The sequence below is a fragment of the Prionailurus viverrinus genome, chromosome B4 (genome assembly GCF_022837055.1).
Source record: "Prionailurus viverrinus isolate Anna chromosome B4, UM_Priviv_1.0, whole genome shotgun sequence".
In the NCBI taxonomy this organism is placed as follows: Eukaryota; Metazoa; Chordata; class Mammalia; order Carnivora; family Felidae; genus Prionailurus; species Prionailurus viverrinus.
Window position 1 is genome coordinate 37,937,124 of NC_062567.1, and position 18,853 is coordinate 37,955,976.

Here is an 18,853-nt window from a genome sequence, read left to right on the forward strand (position 1 = left end):
TGAACCAGCAGAGAGGTTGGGTCAGTGGATGAGTATTGAGAGCAGGGTGTGTTAAGATGGGGTGTTTTGGGCAATAAAAATGCAACTCTCTTTCAATCCATTGAACCTGTGATATTAAGGGCACATTCATTCACCCATTAAGGAGCAGCTGGAGCAGAGAGCTTTTTCTCTCTGACAGATGTCTCTAGAACTGGCTTCGAGCCGTATTGAATTTCTCCTCTGGGCTTCCTCCCCAGAAGGAGCAGTGGCCACCTCAGTTTAACAGACGTTTCTCATGCTCCCACTGTGTGCCAGGGGCTGTGCTAGGCTCATGGAGGCAGAAGTGGTTAAGACTTGTCCCCATCTACAAGAAGCCTATGCTCTTTTCTTCCCAAAGGAAATGTAACCAAGTAACAAGCAAAACAAAGCATGCTTCTCCCAATCTCCTCACAGCATGATCAGTCCTTGCTTCATGAGCATCCCCAGCTGATGGGGGCTCTTCTTAAGGATGGAGTTAGTGGTGTAGGGAGCTCTGTTCATTTCTCAGGGAGAAAATGAGGTACAGGATGGAGTCAGGAACCCAGGAGTCTTGCCCACCCTCCTCGGGGCTCAGGCCTCCAGGACCATCTGGCCAGCCTCTTCTCTGGTTCACCTCCACATAAGCCCATAGAGACAGAAAACTTCCCACCACCCATACATTTTCTGCCTCCAAATTTCAGTCCCTGCTCCCACAGTCTCAGCCTGTTCCCTTTTGTTGTGTTCTCAGGAGGTGAAGGACAGCAGCTTTCGTGAGATTACAGAACGTGCCGGTAAGCCCTCAGTGATCTGGGAGAACGTCCTAAATGAGGAAATCCTTCAGATGCTGTAGCACACTGATAATGCAGTATTTCTAATATTGGTGGACAACCAAAGCATAGTCATGAACAGCACGCCATTTCCTCATTACTTTGCCCAGTTTCTAAACAGCAAACCCCGATGAGGAAACTGAGGTGTGGAGGGGGAGATGATGGGCTCAAGGCCGCAGGGCGGGGAAGTCACCCGCAAGTTCCAGCAAGGCCTCAGACTCTGCTCTTCCGGCTGCTGGCCATGACTCTGGCATCCCCGACCCAGAGGGACAGGGAGGCACAACTGCATGCATGCATACACGTGGTCCCTTTCATCCTCACTTCTGTCTCTGCTCCTCTTTTTTTAGGACACTGCTTAGACTTGAAACATGAGTTGGCTCATTAGACCCCAATAGTGACATTTCTAGAGCCCTGTACCTAAGCTTCTTCAAATATGTGATATATATTAGGACCTTTCTCCGCCTCTCATAGCTCCTATTTCCCTGCTTCTGCCAGGACCACGGGCATATTAGTCTCCACGCACATGTACTTCACCCTAAAAATCAGAATATTCACGACACCTCATCCTCCCAGAATATCCTCCTCATTTCCATGCATCACTACTACTATCCGCCTGTGGAACAACTCTTTTCTGCCAAGATGGTGACTTTTTAAAGCCTGGTCGAGTACACCACCTCCAGAAAGCCTTCCTTGATTGCCTCTGCCTTAATCTCATTATCCTTTTACTCAGTGTGACAGTCACCTAGTACGGAGGCAGTTTCTACACCACTGGCATTGCCTGACCATGCTGGGCACTCGGCACATGTTCCCCGTGCAGCACCACCAACAACAGAGTGAGCACAATCTAGCTGTTCGAGGGTCCAGAATGTGGAGCAGATACCAGCTGTGGTGGCAGAAATCTAACATGGCAGAGTGAGACTCCAAAGTCAGCTGGGGACATTGATGTCATTCAACTTTACATAACTCTATCAATGCCAGAGATGTGGGCCAGGAGTCTACTGATCATCTGGCTGGAGTTACAAGCAAAGGATCCGCAGGTGCATTCCCCACACCTGAGTGCAGAGACCCATTGGGATCTGGGACTCACTCATTCCTCCACCTGGCCATACATTTATGGAACACTAGGTGGCAGCAGCCACATGAAATGTCTGCTTCCCAGGAACTCCAAGGTTCTAGACCACCACCAGGTAGAGGGATGCAACTCGCCCTCCGGGAACAGGCTAGAGTAATCACACTGTCCTGTGAGAGAGCCAGTCCCCACCGCCTGTCCTGCAGGAGTTGGGGGGGGGGGGGTGGGGGAGGAGAGGGCGGCTGCAAATAAACAGTTCTCACTACCCATGCTTGCCAAATGCGCTTGGGCCCGGTTCTGAAAGCAATAATGCAGAGACACTGCCGTGAAAAGAACGAGCCGCACACAGGACATCCGAGGAGAACTGTGCGGGGTTGGGCTGTGCGAGAGCTGGCGGACAGGGAGGGCACCCACCACAGAAGCTGGGCTCCCGCCACCCGATGTGCATGCCTCTCCGGGCACAGGCTGCGGCGTAGTTGGCCACGGCACTGCAGAGACAGTCTTTGCCGTCGGAGCAGGAGCAGACGTCATAGCGGCAGTTCTGCACGTAGGGCAGAGGGTTCACGACGCGGTGGCAGGCCTCGAACTTGGAGGACGTCAACAGAGCGCACGACTGCTCCGCAAACCTGGCTGTGGTGGGAGAGAGAGCAGCGCACGGGCTTGGCCGGGGCCCCGCCCCCGCCCTCGGAGCTCCCGCCCCCGGACGGCAGTGACCAATCCCACTCTGAAATCCCCCAACCGGCTTCCCCCTCGGCAGCACGCGCTGCAAAGCGACTGGAAATCACTGTGATTTTTCTCCTGCAACCAATAAACTTTACGTTTGGCTTAAATACATAATAAATTGCATTTCCAGAGCACACCACCCACGGACAGACGGGACAAATAGTCCCACGATGGGTTGGGTAAGAGGGAAATGAATGCAGGGCTGAAATGATGTCACACAGATCAACCTGCAAATGGCCACCCCAGTGCATTTATCCTCCGATAATTTAATTCTGTGTGGCTGCTGCTCCAACAGACTGCGAAGGTCCAGGGACAGGAAACGTACTGTTCTCGTCTTTCCCAGGGTTCGGCCCATGGAGGGTGCACAATCAAGGGCCGTTGAAGAATAAATGATCCAGATGCAGATAATCAAATGCTGATGGTAAAAGCCAAGTGCCCCTGTCCCCCAAAAGTGGGTGCACTGGTGCCATGGAATGCACTGGAACCCGGGAGACACCTCAGGGCTCTGCGAGGCCTCCTTTCCCCCCAGGCTTACGTACTCAGGCGCGGGTTGAGGCTGCACGGATCACTGTGCTGCTTCTGCAGGTCCTCACAGTCCCCGTGCAGCTTCCAGGCGTTCCCGAAGTCCTCCACCAGGGGCTCGGCCAGGCCAGCGGGCGTGACGAAGTCGTCACCCCTGTTGCCATTGTAATTCCCACACAGGCCGCACGTCTTCCCGGCATAGATGGGGGACAGCTGCAGGGAGAGGCAGATTACCCTGGAGCGGTGGCGGCCAAAGCAGCCACAGCTTCCAGTCACTAATGAGATAGTTGTAATCAAAAAGAGCTCCCTGGGTGAAAAATAAATACGAACTTAATAAACCGTAGCCAAGTCCGAGGCTGCAGAGGGAAGAAAAGCTAACTGTAGTGTAAGTTTACCACCAGCAACATCCCTGCTCTTAAATCAGCCCCAGAGAGCAGTCTTGCCAGAGGGCATTTTAGAGATCTACCCATTTAAAGATGGCAACACTGAGTCCCAGAGAGGAAAATGACTGGCCTAAGGTCAGAGGTGGTGGCAGAGCTGGAAGTAGTAGCCAGGTTGAGCCCTAGTCCAGAGGGCTCTGTGGCACCCTCGCCTGTCAGAGGAGACATGGTAGCCCTGACACCCATGGAATCAAGTGCAAACTCAGCACCCCTTTACTGAACACTTATATCGGTCACACGTGTGGGTGAAGCAGGCTGAGTCCATTATGGTCCAAGTAGTCCCAGTGACAAAGAACAACACCTTCCCATCTCAATTTGACTCAGCCGCTGAGTGTCATTGGGAAGAAAGGACCATGACCAAGGAGGACTCTAGGTGGTGTGATCAGAGGAGGTAGGGTCAGCAAGGAATCTGGGGCAGCCCACTATGGGTGACCAGGATGGTTCTGGGGGTCAAACTCTAGGCCATCAGCATGTGGCTTGTTCTCCGTCCTTCTGAGCCCAAAGTGCATACTCACAGACAAGCTGGGGAGTTAAACCTGCCTTTCACACTTTACAGCTTGGGGCAGCTGCTGGTTTCTATTGAGACGGCCCTGATTCAAAGATGGAAACAGGTCTGGGACCCCAGAATCCTGACTCCTGCTCTGCATGTAATTAACACAGCCAGATGACCTCCCTGTGTTGAAACCATCATGCGCTAGAACTGAGCTCCTACGGACATCTCTTGGAGCCCCTTCCAGCTTCCAGCTATGACTTCACAGGATGCAAGATGAACAATCTAGTGGAAGGTTCCAGACCCATATAAAATGTACCCAAGGAAATGCCATTAGAAGAGAATAAAGTAACGTTTCCCAGTTTGCCTTACAAATTTCAAGTTTGGCCACACTAGGCACCCAGGCCTTCCCTGACCTATTTTTTTTTAATTTTTTTAAATTAAATTTTATTTTTGTGAGAGAGAGAGAGAGACAGAGTACGAGTGGGGCAGGGGCAGAGAGACAGGGAGACAGAGAATCCAAAGCAGGCTCCAGGCTCTGTGCTGACAGCTCAGCGGGACTTGAACTCGTGAACCATGAGATCATGACCTGAGCTGTAGATGCTTAACTGACTGAGCCACCCAGGTGCCCCCTAACATCCCTACTTAAAATGTAAATGCTCAGACCCTGACACTTTTTGTCCCTTTCTCTGCTTTATTCATCTCCTCAGGACTTCCTTCTAATATACAATATAATTTACTGGTTTGGTTGGTTTATCGTCTGTCTTCCCCCAGTACAACATAAATTAAGTGAGGCAGGGATCCTTGTCTGCGGAGTTTCACAGTTGTAGCCTTGTCCTCTAGAATGGTGCCTCTAAACACTCACTAACTATGTGTTGAACAAATGACTGAGCAAGTTCGTGAATGAATGAGGTTCTTCTGAGGACACAAGCTGAAACGCAATGCCTGCGGTCAAGGCCAGCCCTGACCTGAGCAGCGAAACAGGTGATGTCTTCACCTCCACCTGTGCCTCAGCATCCTCTCTTTCCTCCTCATTCCCAGACCATGAGTACCCTCATTCCCCCACAAAGTCCCTCTGGTCACCCCCAGGCCTGCTGTCACACTATCCCCACTAAGGCAGTATCTTCCTCTGTCCCCTGGGTCCCCTTGGCTTGTTCCAGAGATAGGCTCAGCCCTCAGATCAAGAGCACCCTTACTATGACATGAGAGGTTAGAGAAGGTGGTATGGCCAATGGCAGGGTGGGAGGCACCCTTTCTGAAGACCAGGGTGCAGGAGGTGAGTTAGTCGGGGGTCAGGAGACCTGAGTTTTGATCCTAACTCTGTAACCAAAAGATCATGAGACCAGGGTGAGTTCTTTCTTGCTCCAGAAATGATGGGTTTTATTTCTAACTGCAGAGGAGAGGCTGACAAGAAGCTCTCCGAGATCTTCCTGCGCTATGGCCTTCAACTGAGGTCTTGGGACCCTTTGGGGCACGGAGGTCCCTGAAGCCCTTTCAAGGTGTCCACAAGGCCAAAACTACTTTCCTAATCATACAGAGATGTTATTCAGCTTTTTCCTTCTCATGTTCTTACAAGTGTACAGTGGAATTTTCCAGAGGCTACATGACACATAATGTTGCAAAAGACTGGATGCAGAAGGAGATGCAAGTCTCCAGCTGTCTCCTATTAAGCCAGCCATTAAAGAAATTGGCAGAAATGTAAAACAATAATATTCTTCTCACTCCTTATTTTTCCTTTGGAAAACATAGTTATTTTTCAAAAAAAAATTATTGTTTATGTTAACATGTAGTGGATTTATTATTGTTATTTTTGTTTGGGTTTTTTTCAATTGAAGTGTAATTAGCATGCATTGTTATATTAGTTCCAGGCATACGATAGATTATTATTGTTATTTTTTAAGTGAATTCATAAGTATGTATTTTAATTCTCTAATTTAATTTCCAACATGGTAAATGTTGACAGATACAACCTCTGTAAAAGATCTTGGGGTGTTCAATAATTTTTAAGAGTACAAAGTCATCTGAAGACCAAGAAATGAGAAGCTCTGGTCCAGCAGGAATGACACTGCCAGAGAGCTGATCCCGCTCCACCACCAATCACGTGTGTAGTCCTGGGCACATGTCCTGACTCACCTGAGCCTGGGTTCCTTCATTTATAAAAATGGCAGTGGCAATCACACTGTCCATCTGCTCTGGGAAATTTCCAGAGAGGAAGCCCTGTTGAAATCTATGGATTGCTACCCAAATGTGACTCTGGGGCCACGGAGAACACAAGGAAGTGGCCCCCCAGACCACAGAGACCCAGGGACAGGGGGAGGGATTTGGCAGTTCCCAGGGCAAACTTACTGGGCAGTAGGATGGCTTTCTCCCCCAGGATGCACAACAGGGGACCTCGGCTGCGAGTTCCAGATGGGCTCTTCCCTTGCTGCCCACAGCGGGCACCCCCTGAGAGACACCCCCTGCTCCCCAGCTTTGTTGCAGCCAGGAGGCTGGGTGCCAAAGGCTACCTCCTACCCTTCAGGAGCCAGCCCAGTCTGGAGGGCCTTGGGGCACCAGAGCCCCAGAAGGGAGAACCCCCAGGGCAAACAAGGGGTGTCCAGACAACAAACACCAGCCTCTCATAAACAAGAGAGGCCTGTTCCTTATTCTGGGGGCGTAGGGCCTGGGGATAGAGGAATTCTTCTCCCACCACATAAAGCCAGAGCTCTGCCAGAGCACAAGAAGAACTTTGTAAGGTCCAGGCTACAGGGAAGCAGTGTTTGGGAGGGCACCTACCATCACCAGCAGCCTCCCACGGCCATCCCAGTCCATCTGTAGGTCCTCCCCATAGCTGAGGCGCACGGACGCCATCACGGTGTGCTGGATGCGGAGGTCACCTGGAACAGAGCAGAGACAGGATTTAGGCTGAGATGGGGAGAGGGCAGGGTGGTGACAGGCAGATGTATAGTGGGAAGAGACTGGGTATCTCACGAAGGACTGTAACAATGAAATCAAGGAGTTGGGGGCAGATGGGGATGTCCATGAGGCTTAACGGGGTCTCAGGAGAAAGGATAATCAGGATGTAGTACAAATTGGGTGCCGTAGAAAGGTGCCCCTGTACCCTGGCCGTAGCCTGCCATTCACTCCACTGCCACAAGAAGGCGGCAGAGGCTTCTGCATCCTTGGCTTCTGAGGCTCTGCCTCCCATTGAACCCCTGACCCCTGAGAATTCCCCAAGCCCTTCTGGCCTTGCACCCCACTTCTAGGCTGAGTTACTCAGTCGTCATGTCTGAGCGATGCTGTGTGGTTGAATACAGCAGTTCTCACTGGAGACGAGGTAGGAGACATAATCTCTTGCCCTGGAGGAAGGTACCTCATGGGGAGACTCAGACAGCATTAAACACAGGTGGACGTGCTGTGGTCAATGCCAGGATAATGGGCCACATGGTCCATGAAGGTCATGGGAAAGAAATAGGAAGGATCTGACAGCCACTTTGAGGGTGAAGGTGGCAATTACGCTGCTCAAAAGGGTGTGGTGCCAACTGGCAAAGTCACTGGACAGGTCGGCTCTTCCCACAGGTCACAGGGTCACCTGGCTTTGCCCCACGATATCCTCTGGTCTGACCCATCACCAGCCACCCCCTAACCTCTCCACGTCAGCCTCTGCTCCTTTCCCACCTCAAAGGAGAGCTCCAACCACCGTGCCCAACCTTCAACTCGCCCCTTTGGCTCAAGCCAAGTGAAAACCTTCTTGGTCCCCTTTCCCCCTCTGCGCCCTTTCCATGCCAGAGAGCAGCTCCCTTGCCTCCAGCCAGCTTCCTCCACCCATCCTCCTCCTCCTCCAGGAAGCCTTCCTTTCTTGAAAGGATGCATGCCGAAGATAGAGGATACCCACCCCTCCGAAGCTAGCTCTCCTCACAGAAGAGGTGGGCAGTGAGCACTGCTGAGGGGCAGGAGCTCTGTAGGTGAGCTGCACCCGCCCCAGGCCTGGAGGAGGAGGGAGCACACCTTGCAGGAGAGGGATCTGGACGTCCTGGCCATCCATGGAGACTCCTCCCCCATGCTTCAGCTTCACAAGGCTGTTGTGCAGTCTGGGCAGGCGGACAGTGACGGAGCGGGTGCAGACAGCATCAGGGTCATCAGCGCACTGCCAAGAGCGGCACACAGAGTGATGTCACCACAACCCCAGCCCAGTGCTCCAGCCCAGGACCCATTTCCTCAGAGAAAGAGCACAGCCCCACACAGCGTCTGGCCTTCTTAGGAGAAGCAGCTCCATTCTGACGGAGCGGTCTCTGTGAGTGGGCCCCTGGAGGTGTGCCAGAACACGGCCCTGAGCCCAGCTCCCCACACCCTTTCCCAGTCCTGCTCCAGTCTTTATAAAGAACTCTTGGGCCTATGGTTCCAAAGCCAGTCTGGGACTTCAATCCTCAGCAGGGAGCCCTGTGCCCTCTAGATTTCCCCTCCTTGCTTCGGTCTCTGGAGCATGTACCCCGGCAGCTCACGAAGGAAACGGGACCACCTTGCCCCAACCCCGGTCACAGCTTCCTGACTCGTGGCAGGCAAGCTCACCTGGACAGTCTCTATGACAACAGAGAAGGTGTGGTCCTGGCAGTCCTGCGCCAGCAGATACTGGCAGACCCCACTGAAGGTGAAGTACCTGTTGTCAAAGCTCTTGAAGTGGGATTGTCCTGTGACGAGACACTCCCCTGGAGGGACACAGAGGAGGGAGGTAAGAGCAGGAGGAGGTGTGGAAGCCCCTCGGAGGTGGCAAAGGTGGAATGCACGTGCAACCCAGGCACCCCAAGTGGAAACTCCAGATGTTCTTTCCCCACACCAGTCTGAAAACGTGTTCCACAGGAGGACTCTAACTCGGGTCCCTCTCCTCAGTCCGTGAGAGGTCACAGTAGGATCTTTGGGTCAATGTCTCACTTTATGGAAGGGAGGACTAAGGGAAGTGACAGCCACATGCAGTCAGTGGTGGAGCCCAGCCCAGAACCCGCAGCTCCTTGCTCTCAGTTCACTGTGACTCCCAGCCCTTCCCTACAGCCGCCCCACAGGATCTGGCTCTGCTGGGGTCAGGTGTTGCTTGGTCCAGGAACAGGCCTTTCTCTGCACTGGTATTGTGGCGGGGGGGGGGGGGGGGGGGGGGCACAGGGCACAGCCCCACCCACGAGAGTCCCCTAAAGCAAGCAGGCTAAAAGGCCAGCCCAGATGGGGGACAGAGGAGGGGTGAGGCGGGCATTCTCTGAGCTCAGCAGGGCAGAGACCAAGGTGCCATCCTCACCCCGCAGCTGAGGGGTGGCCCTAAGGTCTCCTCGTGGGCAAGTCCCCTGTTGTGACTTCAGTTGGGGCCAATGGGGGGCCAGGAGGCCATCTGCCCATGATCTCACCACCATCCAAGCCAGCTTCCTAGCTCAGGCTGACACATCTGTGGGTGGGTACGAGGACACCCCTTTGTTGCCCCGCAACTCGGAGCCCTCAGCTCACCCTCCACCTGAACCCCCCTCCATCCTCCCCCAGACCACAATCCAGCCATGCCATTGGCCCAGTGAACCACAGACCAGAGATCACACATCCTGGCAAGTGTCCATGCAAGGGGGAACTCTGCCAATGTCTCCAGTGATTCCCTACAGGCCCCGCCCCAACTCAGGGCAATCCCATCTCCGGGACCCACAATGGACCCATTGAAGCTAAAGTGTGGATCTGGATCTCTTCCCAAATCTCTTTTTATGTATTTCCTCTCATCTGTGCCTTCTACTCTTTAGAAAAATAAATATAGACACCATGGCCATTCCATAAAGTAGGGGGCCCTCCTTCCTACTCAGTCACCCTTGACCTCCAAACAGCAGACATCTGTTCTCCACAGCACTAATCCTGTCTAAACCTGAAGTTCCTCTTACAAGGATCTTATAGCCAGTCCCACCTCGACCCATCCCCAGGGGCTGATGCTGGGCTCAGTCGCATGATCAGTGGGTTCCCAGAGACTGCAGGGAGATCTCTGCTCCCCATCTGCCCAAGACAAGTTCCACAGCAACCCGCCCTCCCCCCGCCACCGCCTCCTGCCTCTCATGCCTGCATTTTCACTGAAGGGTACAGCAGGCACAGCTTTGGTCCAGGTGTGGCCCTGCCTTTGGTATGTGTTGGAAGGCAGGGGTAAGGGAGAGTAGCCTCAGGTTACTGAGTGTCCTCTGACTAGTCCCCAGGGCAGCTGACCCTTCCAAAATGGCATGGGCCAGGAAGCTACACTCAGCCCAGAAGAAATTAGGAGAAAATAGGGAGGCCCAGATCATTATCGGCATCACCCTCTGCAATAACAAGAAATATGTATTTGTTCTTTCTCCCTGATTCCTGACCCAGAGCTCCTAAAGCACTTGGAATATCCTAGGTGACAGCAGCATCTTTTGTTCTAATGAAACCACTCTTGGTGGGCTCCTAGATAGATTCCAGATGGGGGCTAGTCACCAGAAAGACCCAGGCATGATGAAAGAGCTGGAATTTTCAGCCCCCACCCTCCAACCTCCAGAGATGGGAGAGAGGCTGGGGATTAATAACTGACCATGCCTGCATAATAAAACTTCCATTAAAATCCCTAGACAACAGGGTTTGGAAAGTTTCTGGGTTGGTGAATGTCTGCACATGCAAAAGGGTGGCACACCCCAATTCCATGGGGACAGAAGTTCCTATGCTCAGGATCCTTCTGGACTTTGCCCTATGCACCTCTTCATCTGGCTGTTGATCTGTACCCTTTATAATAGCCTTTATAATAAATAGTAACAGTAAGTAAAGTGTCGGAGTTTTGTGAACCATTCTAGGAAATTACTGAACCTGAAGAAGGCATTGTGGGAGCCCCCAACTTGTAGCCAAGTCAAACAGAAGCGGGTACCATGAGAACCCAGTACTTGTGATTAGCATCTGAAGTGGGGCAGTCTGGTGGGACTGAGCCCTTAATCTGTTGGGTCTGCACTGATTTCAGGTCTTTGTGTCAGAACTGAATTGCAGGACACTCAGTTGGTATCCAGAAAGTCAAAGAATGGGTTGGCTTGGGGAAAAAGCACACAAATTTGGTGTCAGAAGTGCTGTTAGTAGGAACAGATCATGTCCTCCCACTGCACCGACCCCAAAGAAGGGCAAGAGTGAGGGTCACTGTTCGTGGAAGGCAGAACAGAACAGGCAATAAGGTAGGGGCAAGGGTTATCCCAGCTGATGTATGAAATTCCAAATCCACTGGTGTCACAGGAAAGCCTTTCTCAAATGGCTGTTTCTCAGAACCCACCACCATTCTGCAGAGTGATATGGCACTTTGTGTCAAATGTCTTGACCCTGTGGCAATAAAATGGGTGGGAATTCCTCCCCTGACCTTTCTCTGTTTTCTCAGGAGCGCTCTTATCTAAGTATGAAACTGGACTTGCATTATCTCTAACAAAGCGAAGGAAAAGAGGGGTCAACGAGAGAATGTACAAACATTCAAAAGCAAAACTTCCAGAGCTAGAATCTAATCCTCCGATCTGATTTCCTGCTCTGCCCCCCGCTGGTCTGTGTTCTGAAGTTTCTCAGGAATCCAAAGCCTAAATATTACATTCAGCTCATTGCCTCGGTACAACTGAGGGATGGAGCTGCAAGGCAGGTAAGCTGGGAACACAGATGGGTAGGCTGCCAGGTAGCACTCAGCCCTGGAGGCTGGGACATTAGCCAGAACAATGGGCCACAGGGTGCAATGCTCACCCACTCTGCCCAGAGCAGGACAGCCAGGACATGCCCAGTCAGCTGGTCAGCCAGCAAAAGGCAGCTCCCAGCAAACAGCTAGCCCACCACCAAACAGGCCATGTGGGCAATAGAAGTTTGGTGAATGGATGAAGAACAGGTGATTCTTAACATAGTACCAAAAGTAGAACAGCCAGGAATTTTCTTTTTAAGCTTTATTTATTTTTGAGAGAGAGAGAGAGACAGAGTGTGAGCGGGGAGGAACAGAGAGAGAGGAAGACACAGAATACGAAGCAGGCTGCAGACTCTGAGCTGCCAGCACAGAGCCTGACACGGGGCTCGAAGCCATGAACTATGAGATCATGACCTGAGTCGAAGTCGGACACTTAACTGACTGAGCCACCCCCGCACCCCTGAACAGCCAGGAATTAAAGCAGACCCACTACATGAGTAAAGATCCTCCCTGATTTAAAAAAAAAAAAAAGGAAAAGGAAAAGATATCTCTCATCTGATGGAAACACATTACCTCTTCTAAAATAAACCCTTTTGGGGCGCCTGGGTGGCGCAGTCGGTTAAGCGTCCGACTTCAACCAGGTCATGATCTCGCGGTCCGTGAGTTCGAGCCCCGCGTCGGGCTCTGGGCTGATGGCTCAGAGCCTGGAGCCTGTTTCCGATTCTGTGTCTCCCTCTCTCTCTGCCCCTCCCCCGTTCATGCTCTGTCTCTCTCTGTCCCAAAAAAATAAACGTTGAAAAAAAATAATAATAAAATAAACCCTTTTGTTTACAGGAAGTGAGCCCTCTAAGGGGCTTCTCTGCTCAGCCCATCTGCTTCCATGCTTTTCCACGCACCCGACAGAAACGCCAGCCCACAGGCCTTTAGCAAAGGAACACAGACTTCCCCCAACGTTAAGTTTTCACCAAAGCCTGCCTCTAAATCACAATAACATAATCTCCAAATGCACAAGATGCATTTCTAAGTGCTCCGTAGGTACCATCTCATTTACTGCTCCCAGGAGGCAGTCCTCATTATCCCCAGTTCATAGATGAGGAAACTAAAGCACAGAGAGAAACTCGCCCACGGCCACAAGGTGGTCAGATGGGGATTTGAGCACGAGCATTCTGTCTGCCTCCAGAGCTCAAAGCACTCACACCACCCAACACCGCCTAATGGCTATGCTCCTGCAGTTTCTCATAAGCCTAATTTTGTGAGAGCTAAGCCCGATATCATTCTGATCCTGGGCACACATGGGCCCATGCCAAGGGCCATAGGTACGACTGAGTCTGGATATGGAGACTGAGTGGAAGGGAGCCCCGGTTTCTAAAGGGGGTGCACTGGCCTGTCCTGACAGTGGCCCGGCGTGACTCCAGAAACCCCAGTATTGGCCGGGGCAGGCCCCAGGAGACTTCGCATGAACTCAGGCATTCAGATCTCCCAGGCAAGCCCAGGCACCTAGGAAAGTTTGCTCTCCCTGGACAGGCATTGGCCCTGATCACTCTCTGTTAGCCAATGAGGAAGTCTGTCTTCCTTCCTGAAAGCTTCAGAACAGACAGCTTGAATCCTAAGGTTGACTTACAAGGCTGTGTTAGAATGCATCAGAAATTATCCAGAACCAAATGAGTAACAAGTTACGTCAAGGCCCTCCCCTGTCTCACGGCCAAGCTCAAGGTAGGCCCAGGCTCTGTCTTACCCTCCTGCCCTGCCGGCCCCAGCCACACCCTGCCTCCCACCACCCTTTCCCGTGCCAGACACCTCTGCATGTGTGCCTGTGTCTCAGTCCTTCTCTGACTCCGCTTAATGAGGCAGTTATGACTGCGAGGATGAAAATGGCTAACATTTATTGAGTGCTTATTGAGTGCTTATTGTGCTTATTGGAAGCTCAAGCAACAGCTTCCATGAGATGAAGCTGCTGTTATCATCCCTGTGTTAGGATGCTGATGAGGAAACTGAGGCTACAAATGATCAGACAGTTTGCTAGAAGTCACCCAGCTAGTAAGTGGTGGGACTGGAATCCCAGCCAGGCTGACTGAGTGCACAGCCCATTCCCTTGGCCCCCTGCAATGCTACCCGTCCATGCGCACAGGATGGGCAAATGAGAAGCCCTCCACTCCCACCTTCCCAGCTGCAAGAAAGAACCTTCCACGCTCTTCCATCAGGAGTCTGAAATTCTAACCAGAGCTTTATGTGTTTGAGGAATAGTCCCTATTAATAGGCATACTCCTTCCTCACTGATCCTAACCAAACATTTATGGTTCAATGGGAGCCAAATTAGCAGAATTTCTCTGGGCAGTGTGTTTTGCAGAGGATGGGAAGGGAAGCTTGAGGTTACAGAAAGGGAAGTCTGCAGACTATGGGGAAACCACAGTTATGCCTGGAGCTGCCCTAACTCTTAACCAGAACAGAGGGATACAATGAGCAGTGAAGGCCTAAGGAGCATTTAACAGAAGTTCCAGCCCCTCTCTATATAGACTGATGCTCTCCTGGGCAACTTCTTCTCCCTCCCACTCCCTATACATATGCGCTGTGCCAGGTAGCCGCTAAGAATCTCCCCCTGCCATGGTCCCACCTCCTATATTCATGTCTTTGTGTGATCCCCTCACCTTGAGTGTAGACTAGACATGTTGACTTGTTTCTAGTAAATATAATACAGCAGAAGTGAAGGATGTCACTTCGGAAATCAGGGTTTTAAAAGACCATGGCTTCTGCCTTGACTGCTCTCCTTCACTCTCTCTGACATCACTCACCCTAGAGGAAGCCAGCTGTCATGTCATGGGGCATCCCCAAGGAGAGGTCCACATAGTGAGAGGCTGAGGCCTGCCAACCATCACGTGACTAAGCTTCAACGTGTCCTCCTCAGTCCCTATAGAGCCTTCAGATAAGACCATAGCCCAAGTCAACAACTTGACTACAGTTTCTTGAGAAACCTTGGGCCAGACTCAGCCACACCCAGATACTTGACATACGGAAACTCTAAGATAATAAATGTTTGTTGTTTGCTAAGTTGGGGTAATTTGTTACACAATAATAAACAACTAGTACACTCTCATCTTATCTCACAGAATCAAAACCCAGCTCTCTATTTCTAAGGCTCACAATGTCAGCTCTTCCAGGGACTGTGGAAAAGCCACAGCCTGCTCTTAGCTATACTAGCAAAGCCAAGTATATCCCCTTCCAGAACCTTTCCATCAGAAGCTCTACCAGCAATTGTCACACTGAGGGCATAAGACAGGCCCACTGCCAGCTGAATCATGGCAAGGAATAGAAATATGCCTATGCGCTATAGGTAAAAACGGAGTGGGAGATGACCAACTAAACTCCAGTACTAGAAAAAGAGGGTCAGAGCTGAGGCTTTGAATATACAGAACGAAAGCTTAGTGATTGTGTTGGCAAAATATCAAACTACCCAGTAGACTCCAGAGTTGGAACTCGTTATCTTCCCATTAAAGCATCAAGAAAATTTCTTTCATCCTCAGCAAAGCTAGCTTCTAAATTTTGAATTGAAGACCAGGGAATTGTATTGTCTGTTCCAGACCAAGCATTCCATCATGTGCACAGTGAGTGTTCCAGTCATTGTTGGATGGGTAGATAGATGGATAGATGTATGGATGGTGGATGGGTGGATGGATGGATGGATGGATGGATGAATGAATGGATGGTTGGATGGATGAATGGACGGACAGATGGTAGATGGACAGATGGATGGATGAATTGTTGGTTAGATGGATATATGGATGATGTTTGCATGCATGGATGGATGAATGGATGGACGGGTAGGTGGGTAGATGGAGGGATGGAGGGATGAATGGATGGTTGATTGGATGGGTGGATGGATGAGTGGATGGGTGGGTGGAAGATGCTCCCTATAGAAAGTGGTAATTAATAATTCTTAATCTGGGGGGCACCTGGGTGGCTCAGGTGATTGAGTGTCCGACTTCAGCTCAGGTCATGATCTCGCAGTTAGTGAGTTCAAGCCCCACGTCAGGCTCTGTGCTGACAGCTCAGAGCCTAGAGCCTGCTTTGGATTCTCCCTCCCTCTCTCTCTGCCCTTCCCCCACTCAAGCTCTGTTCTCTCTGTCTCTCAAAAATGAATAAACATTAAAAAAAAATTTTTTAAAGAATTCTTAATCTGGTAGTCAATCTGACAAAACACAGTTAAGTAAATTCCTAATTCCATCCATTGTGGCTCAACAGATCTTATACAGTGAATGCTTATGATTTAGATATTAAAAGTTTTTTCACAAGTCATTTGCAGCAACCTTTTATCTTTCAAAGGATTCCTTAGGTCTTTCACAGGGTGTGATGATGTTAAATTGGAGCACTGATATCAGTGGCAAGAACAATCTTTTGTCCTTCATGCTTCCTTTAAAAATTGCACAGAAGAGGGGTGCCTGGGTGGCTTAGTCGGTTGAGCATCCAACTTCAGCTCGGGTCATGATATCGCAGATTGTGAGCTTGAGCCCCACATCAGGTTCTGTGCTGACAGCTCAGAGCCTGGAGCCTGGTTCAGATTCTGTGTCTCCCTCTCTCCCTGCCCCTCCCCTGCTAGCGCTCTGTCTCCTCTCTCTCTAAAAAATAAACAAACATCAAAAAAAAATTTATTTTAAATTGCACAGGAGATAAACTGGCTGGTTGGCCATCCGTGAGCCAGAGTAGTTGACCTAGCCCTAGTGCCCACTTTCCATCTAGTTTCAGAATATTTCCAGTATAGTGGACATTGAGTAAGTTCCTAAATGACCCTAAAGCCATAGGCCCCAAATATGATCCTAGTATCCAAGCTCAAGCCCCTGGTAGCCCACCAAAGCCAATGTGGCCTCTTGGGGCCTAAGAGAGGGGAGCCTGTTATCTGGCTATTTGTCTTCAGTTTTTTATTCCACTGTACAAACCATGGGAACCCAAAAAGTAGTATCCAGCATATGATCTGAGGCTGAGCTGGTCTTTAACCAAATGTGGGGTCTCTCCAGAGCTCATGAAGGATGGAAAGACCTTCTTGCAAAGGAATAGATTGATGACCAGGAAGGGGAGTAAAGGGAAGGAGAAAAGTAGAAATCAGATAGTTGGAGTATGAGTCCTGTCATTGTCTCTTAGCGGCCGTGTGACACTGAGCAAGTTATATAACCTCTCTGGCTCTGCTTCCTCTTTTGTAAACCTAGAATAAACTGCACCTGCCTCGCAGACTCACATGTAAAACGCCTAGCACAGAGCCTAACACATAGCAAACACCACGTGAGTGAGCACAAAAGGGAAAATTATCAAGTGAAGAGCCAGTGTTATTGGGGAGGGGAGGGGTGAGGCAGAAGGGAGCTTCTAATGGGCAAAGTTTGCAGCAAATAGAATAGAGTTAGGGCCAAACAGAAGACCAAGTAAAGGGCAGAGATTATACAGCAACTTTTCCTGTAAGGAGATTTTCCAGGGAGGGGATGGAGTAGAAGAAATCATTTGGTGATCTGATTTTCCTAGCTCCTGGGCCATTCTAAGATCTTCCTATCAGGCATTCCAGAAACTTCTCACTCTGAGCTTAAAGAATTACTGGGCCCTTCTTCCTCTTAATTTCCAAAGAATTTGCATCATCTTTGTTTAGTCAACTGTGACCTCACAGTCCTTACAGCTCATTCAGCCATAATCCTTTGAGCAAACAGGTGACCAGAAAACAACAATAAAACCTTAGACCAGGTGCATTCTGCCCTTTCAGCTACACAAGATGTCCTTCTGCTGGCCCATGAGTGGGTTAGCACAGCTGGTATCAGAAACCACAGCTGTAGTCAGGGGGCCACAGCTGTGGTGCAGAGGCCACCTCCTCCCTGCCTTGAGATGTGGCCCTCCCTGTCTGGCAAGGATGACACACCTCTCCATTCAGAGGAGGGAGGGAATGAGCAAAAGGTCACCTACCTGGGCATTCTTCATTGCTGCAGACCCACAGGCTATTTCGGCAAATGCTGTTGGGGAGAGCAGCACAGGTCATGGGTAGTTGTGGAAACACAAGGGTACATGAACAGATCAAGAGCTCGTCACAGATACCACAGCCCCCAAAAGGAAGGGATCTAGGAAGAGAAAGGAGCTGGCGTGAGGGGGGATCTTTATGAGGTTAAAGATGAACAGCACAGGGCTGTGGCCACAGAGGAATCTTGGAGATCATGCCAAGGGGAAGAAGCCCTGATGGAGAGATGGAAGAAGAAAACCTAGGGGACCCAATGTCCCTGAAAATCCACCAGCCACCCAGAAAATTCCTACTCCCCCAACTGCTCCCTACCCCCACACAGCTAGGGGAAGAGAGAACAGGGGGGCTGCTGAAAATGACAACCCAGGACCACGCCAGGCAGCCCATGGGGACTCCTGGGAGACAGCCAAGCAAGGAAACGACAGCAAAAGAAAGAGGCCTGGATGTGGAACAAAGGGTTATGTATTCAAGGAGAAAACTGCCTGTGGCGTGGTGACTGTCATACAGTCCTTCTTCAGAGAGAGCCATTAACTAAAGCATAGTTTGGGGGGAAAGCTAGAGATGATGTTTGCGCTTAAAGCGTCCTTCCCTCCCTGACCCCCTCCTCTAGGCCCATCCATAACACCATCCTTGCTCCTCATCGACTTCTCCACCCTCCCAAACCACCTCATCTCTGCCTCTCCTCCCTCTGCCCAACCAGGTCCTGTCGCACCTGCCACTACCCAGTGCACCCCCTCCCCCGCCCCAGCCCACAGCGCACAGCCCCAGCTACCAGGTGTTGCAGTCCTGCGAGAGGGAGGCTCCCGGAGGGTACCGCTTCCCGGCGTGCACACACGAACACTCAGCGCTTTCCACGCAGCGGCCTTCATCCAGGAGCTGTCCCTCTGTGTTCAAGGGCATCGAGGCAAAGACTCAACTTACCATCATTGCTCATCTCCCAACTACAGAATCCCCACGAATGATCACAGCCGAGGGCTTCTTCCAGGAAGCTCAAAGAACCTGTCCTGCACTGTTGCTCTCCCACGTTTGTGCAACCTGGGAGAGGGGGATTATGAATCTCCTCTCTACTGCTGAAGAAATGGGGGAAATGGCTTTGCTCAAGGTCTACCAGTGAGGGGTTCAGGAGTCTAGGCTGAGGGCTTCTCCCCGGAAGCTCCAAAAACTTGTTGTGT

At 51.0% G+C, this 18,853-nt stretch overlaps 1 protein-coding gene across 1 annotated transcript in view; it reads right to left on the reverse strand.

Annotated features, from left to right (window-relative positions):
- Window positions 1–18,853, reverse strand: part of VWF (von Willebrand factor) — a 138,227-nt gene that overhangs the window by 81,485 nt on the left and 37,889 nt on the right. Inside the window, exons 9-15 of the mRNA XM_047866328.1 lie at window positions 18,454–18,565; window positions 17,633–17,679; window positions 8,617–8,753; window positions 8,056–8,194; window positions 6,844–6,944; window positions 3,156–3,351; window positions 2,308–2,523 (exon numbers count right to left, since the gene is read on the reverse strand). Coding sequence (XP_047722284.1) covers window positions 2,308–2,523; window positions 3,156–3,351; window positions 6,844–6,944; window positions 8,056–8,194; window positions 8,617–8,753; window positions 17,633–17,679; window positions 18,454–18,565 — 948 coding nt within the window. The remainder of the gene's footprint in view (window positions 1–2,307; window positions 2,524–3,155; window positions 3,352–6,843; window positions 6,945–8,055; window positions 8,195–8,616; window positions 8,754–17,632; window positions 17,680–18,453; window positions 18,566–18,853) is intronic.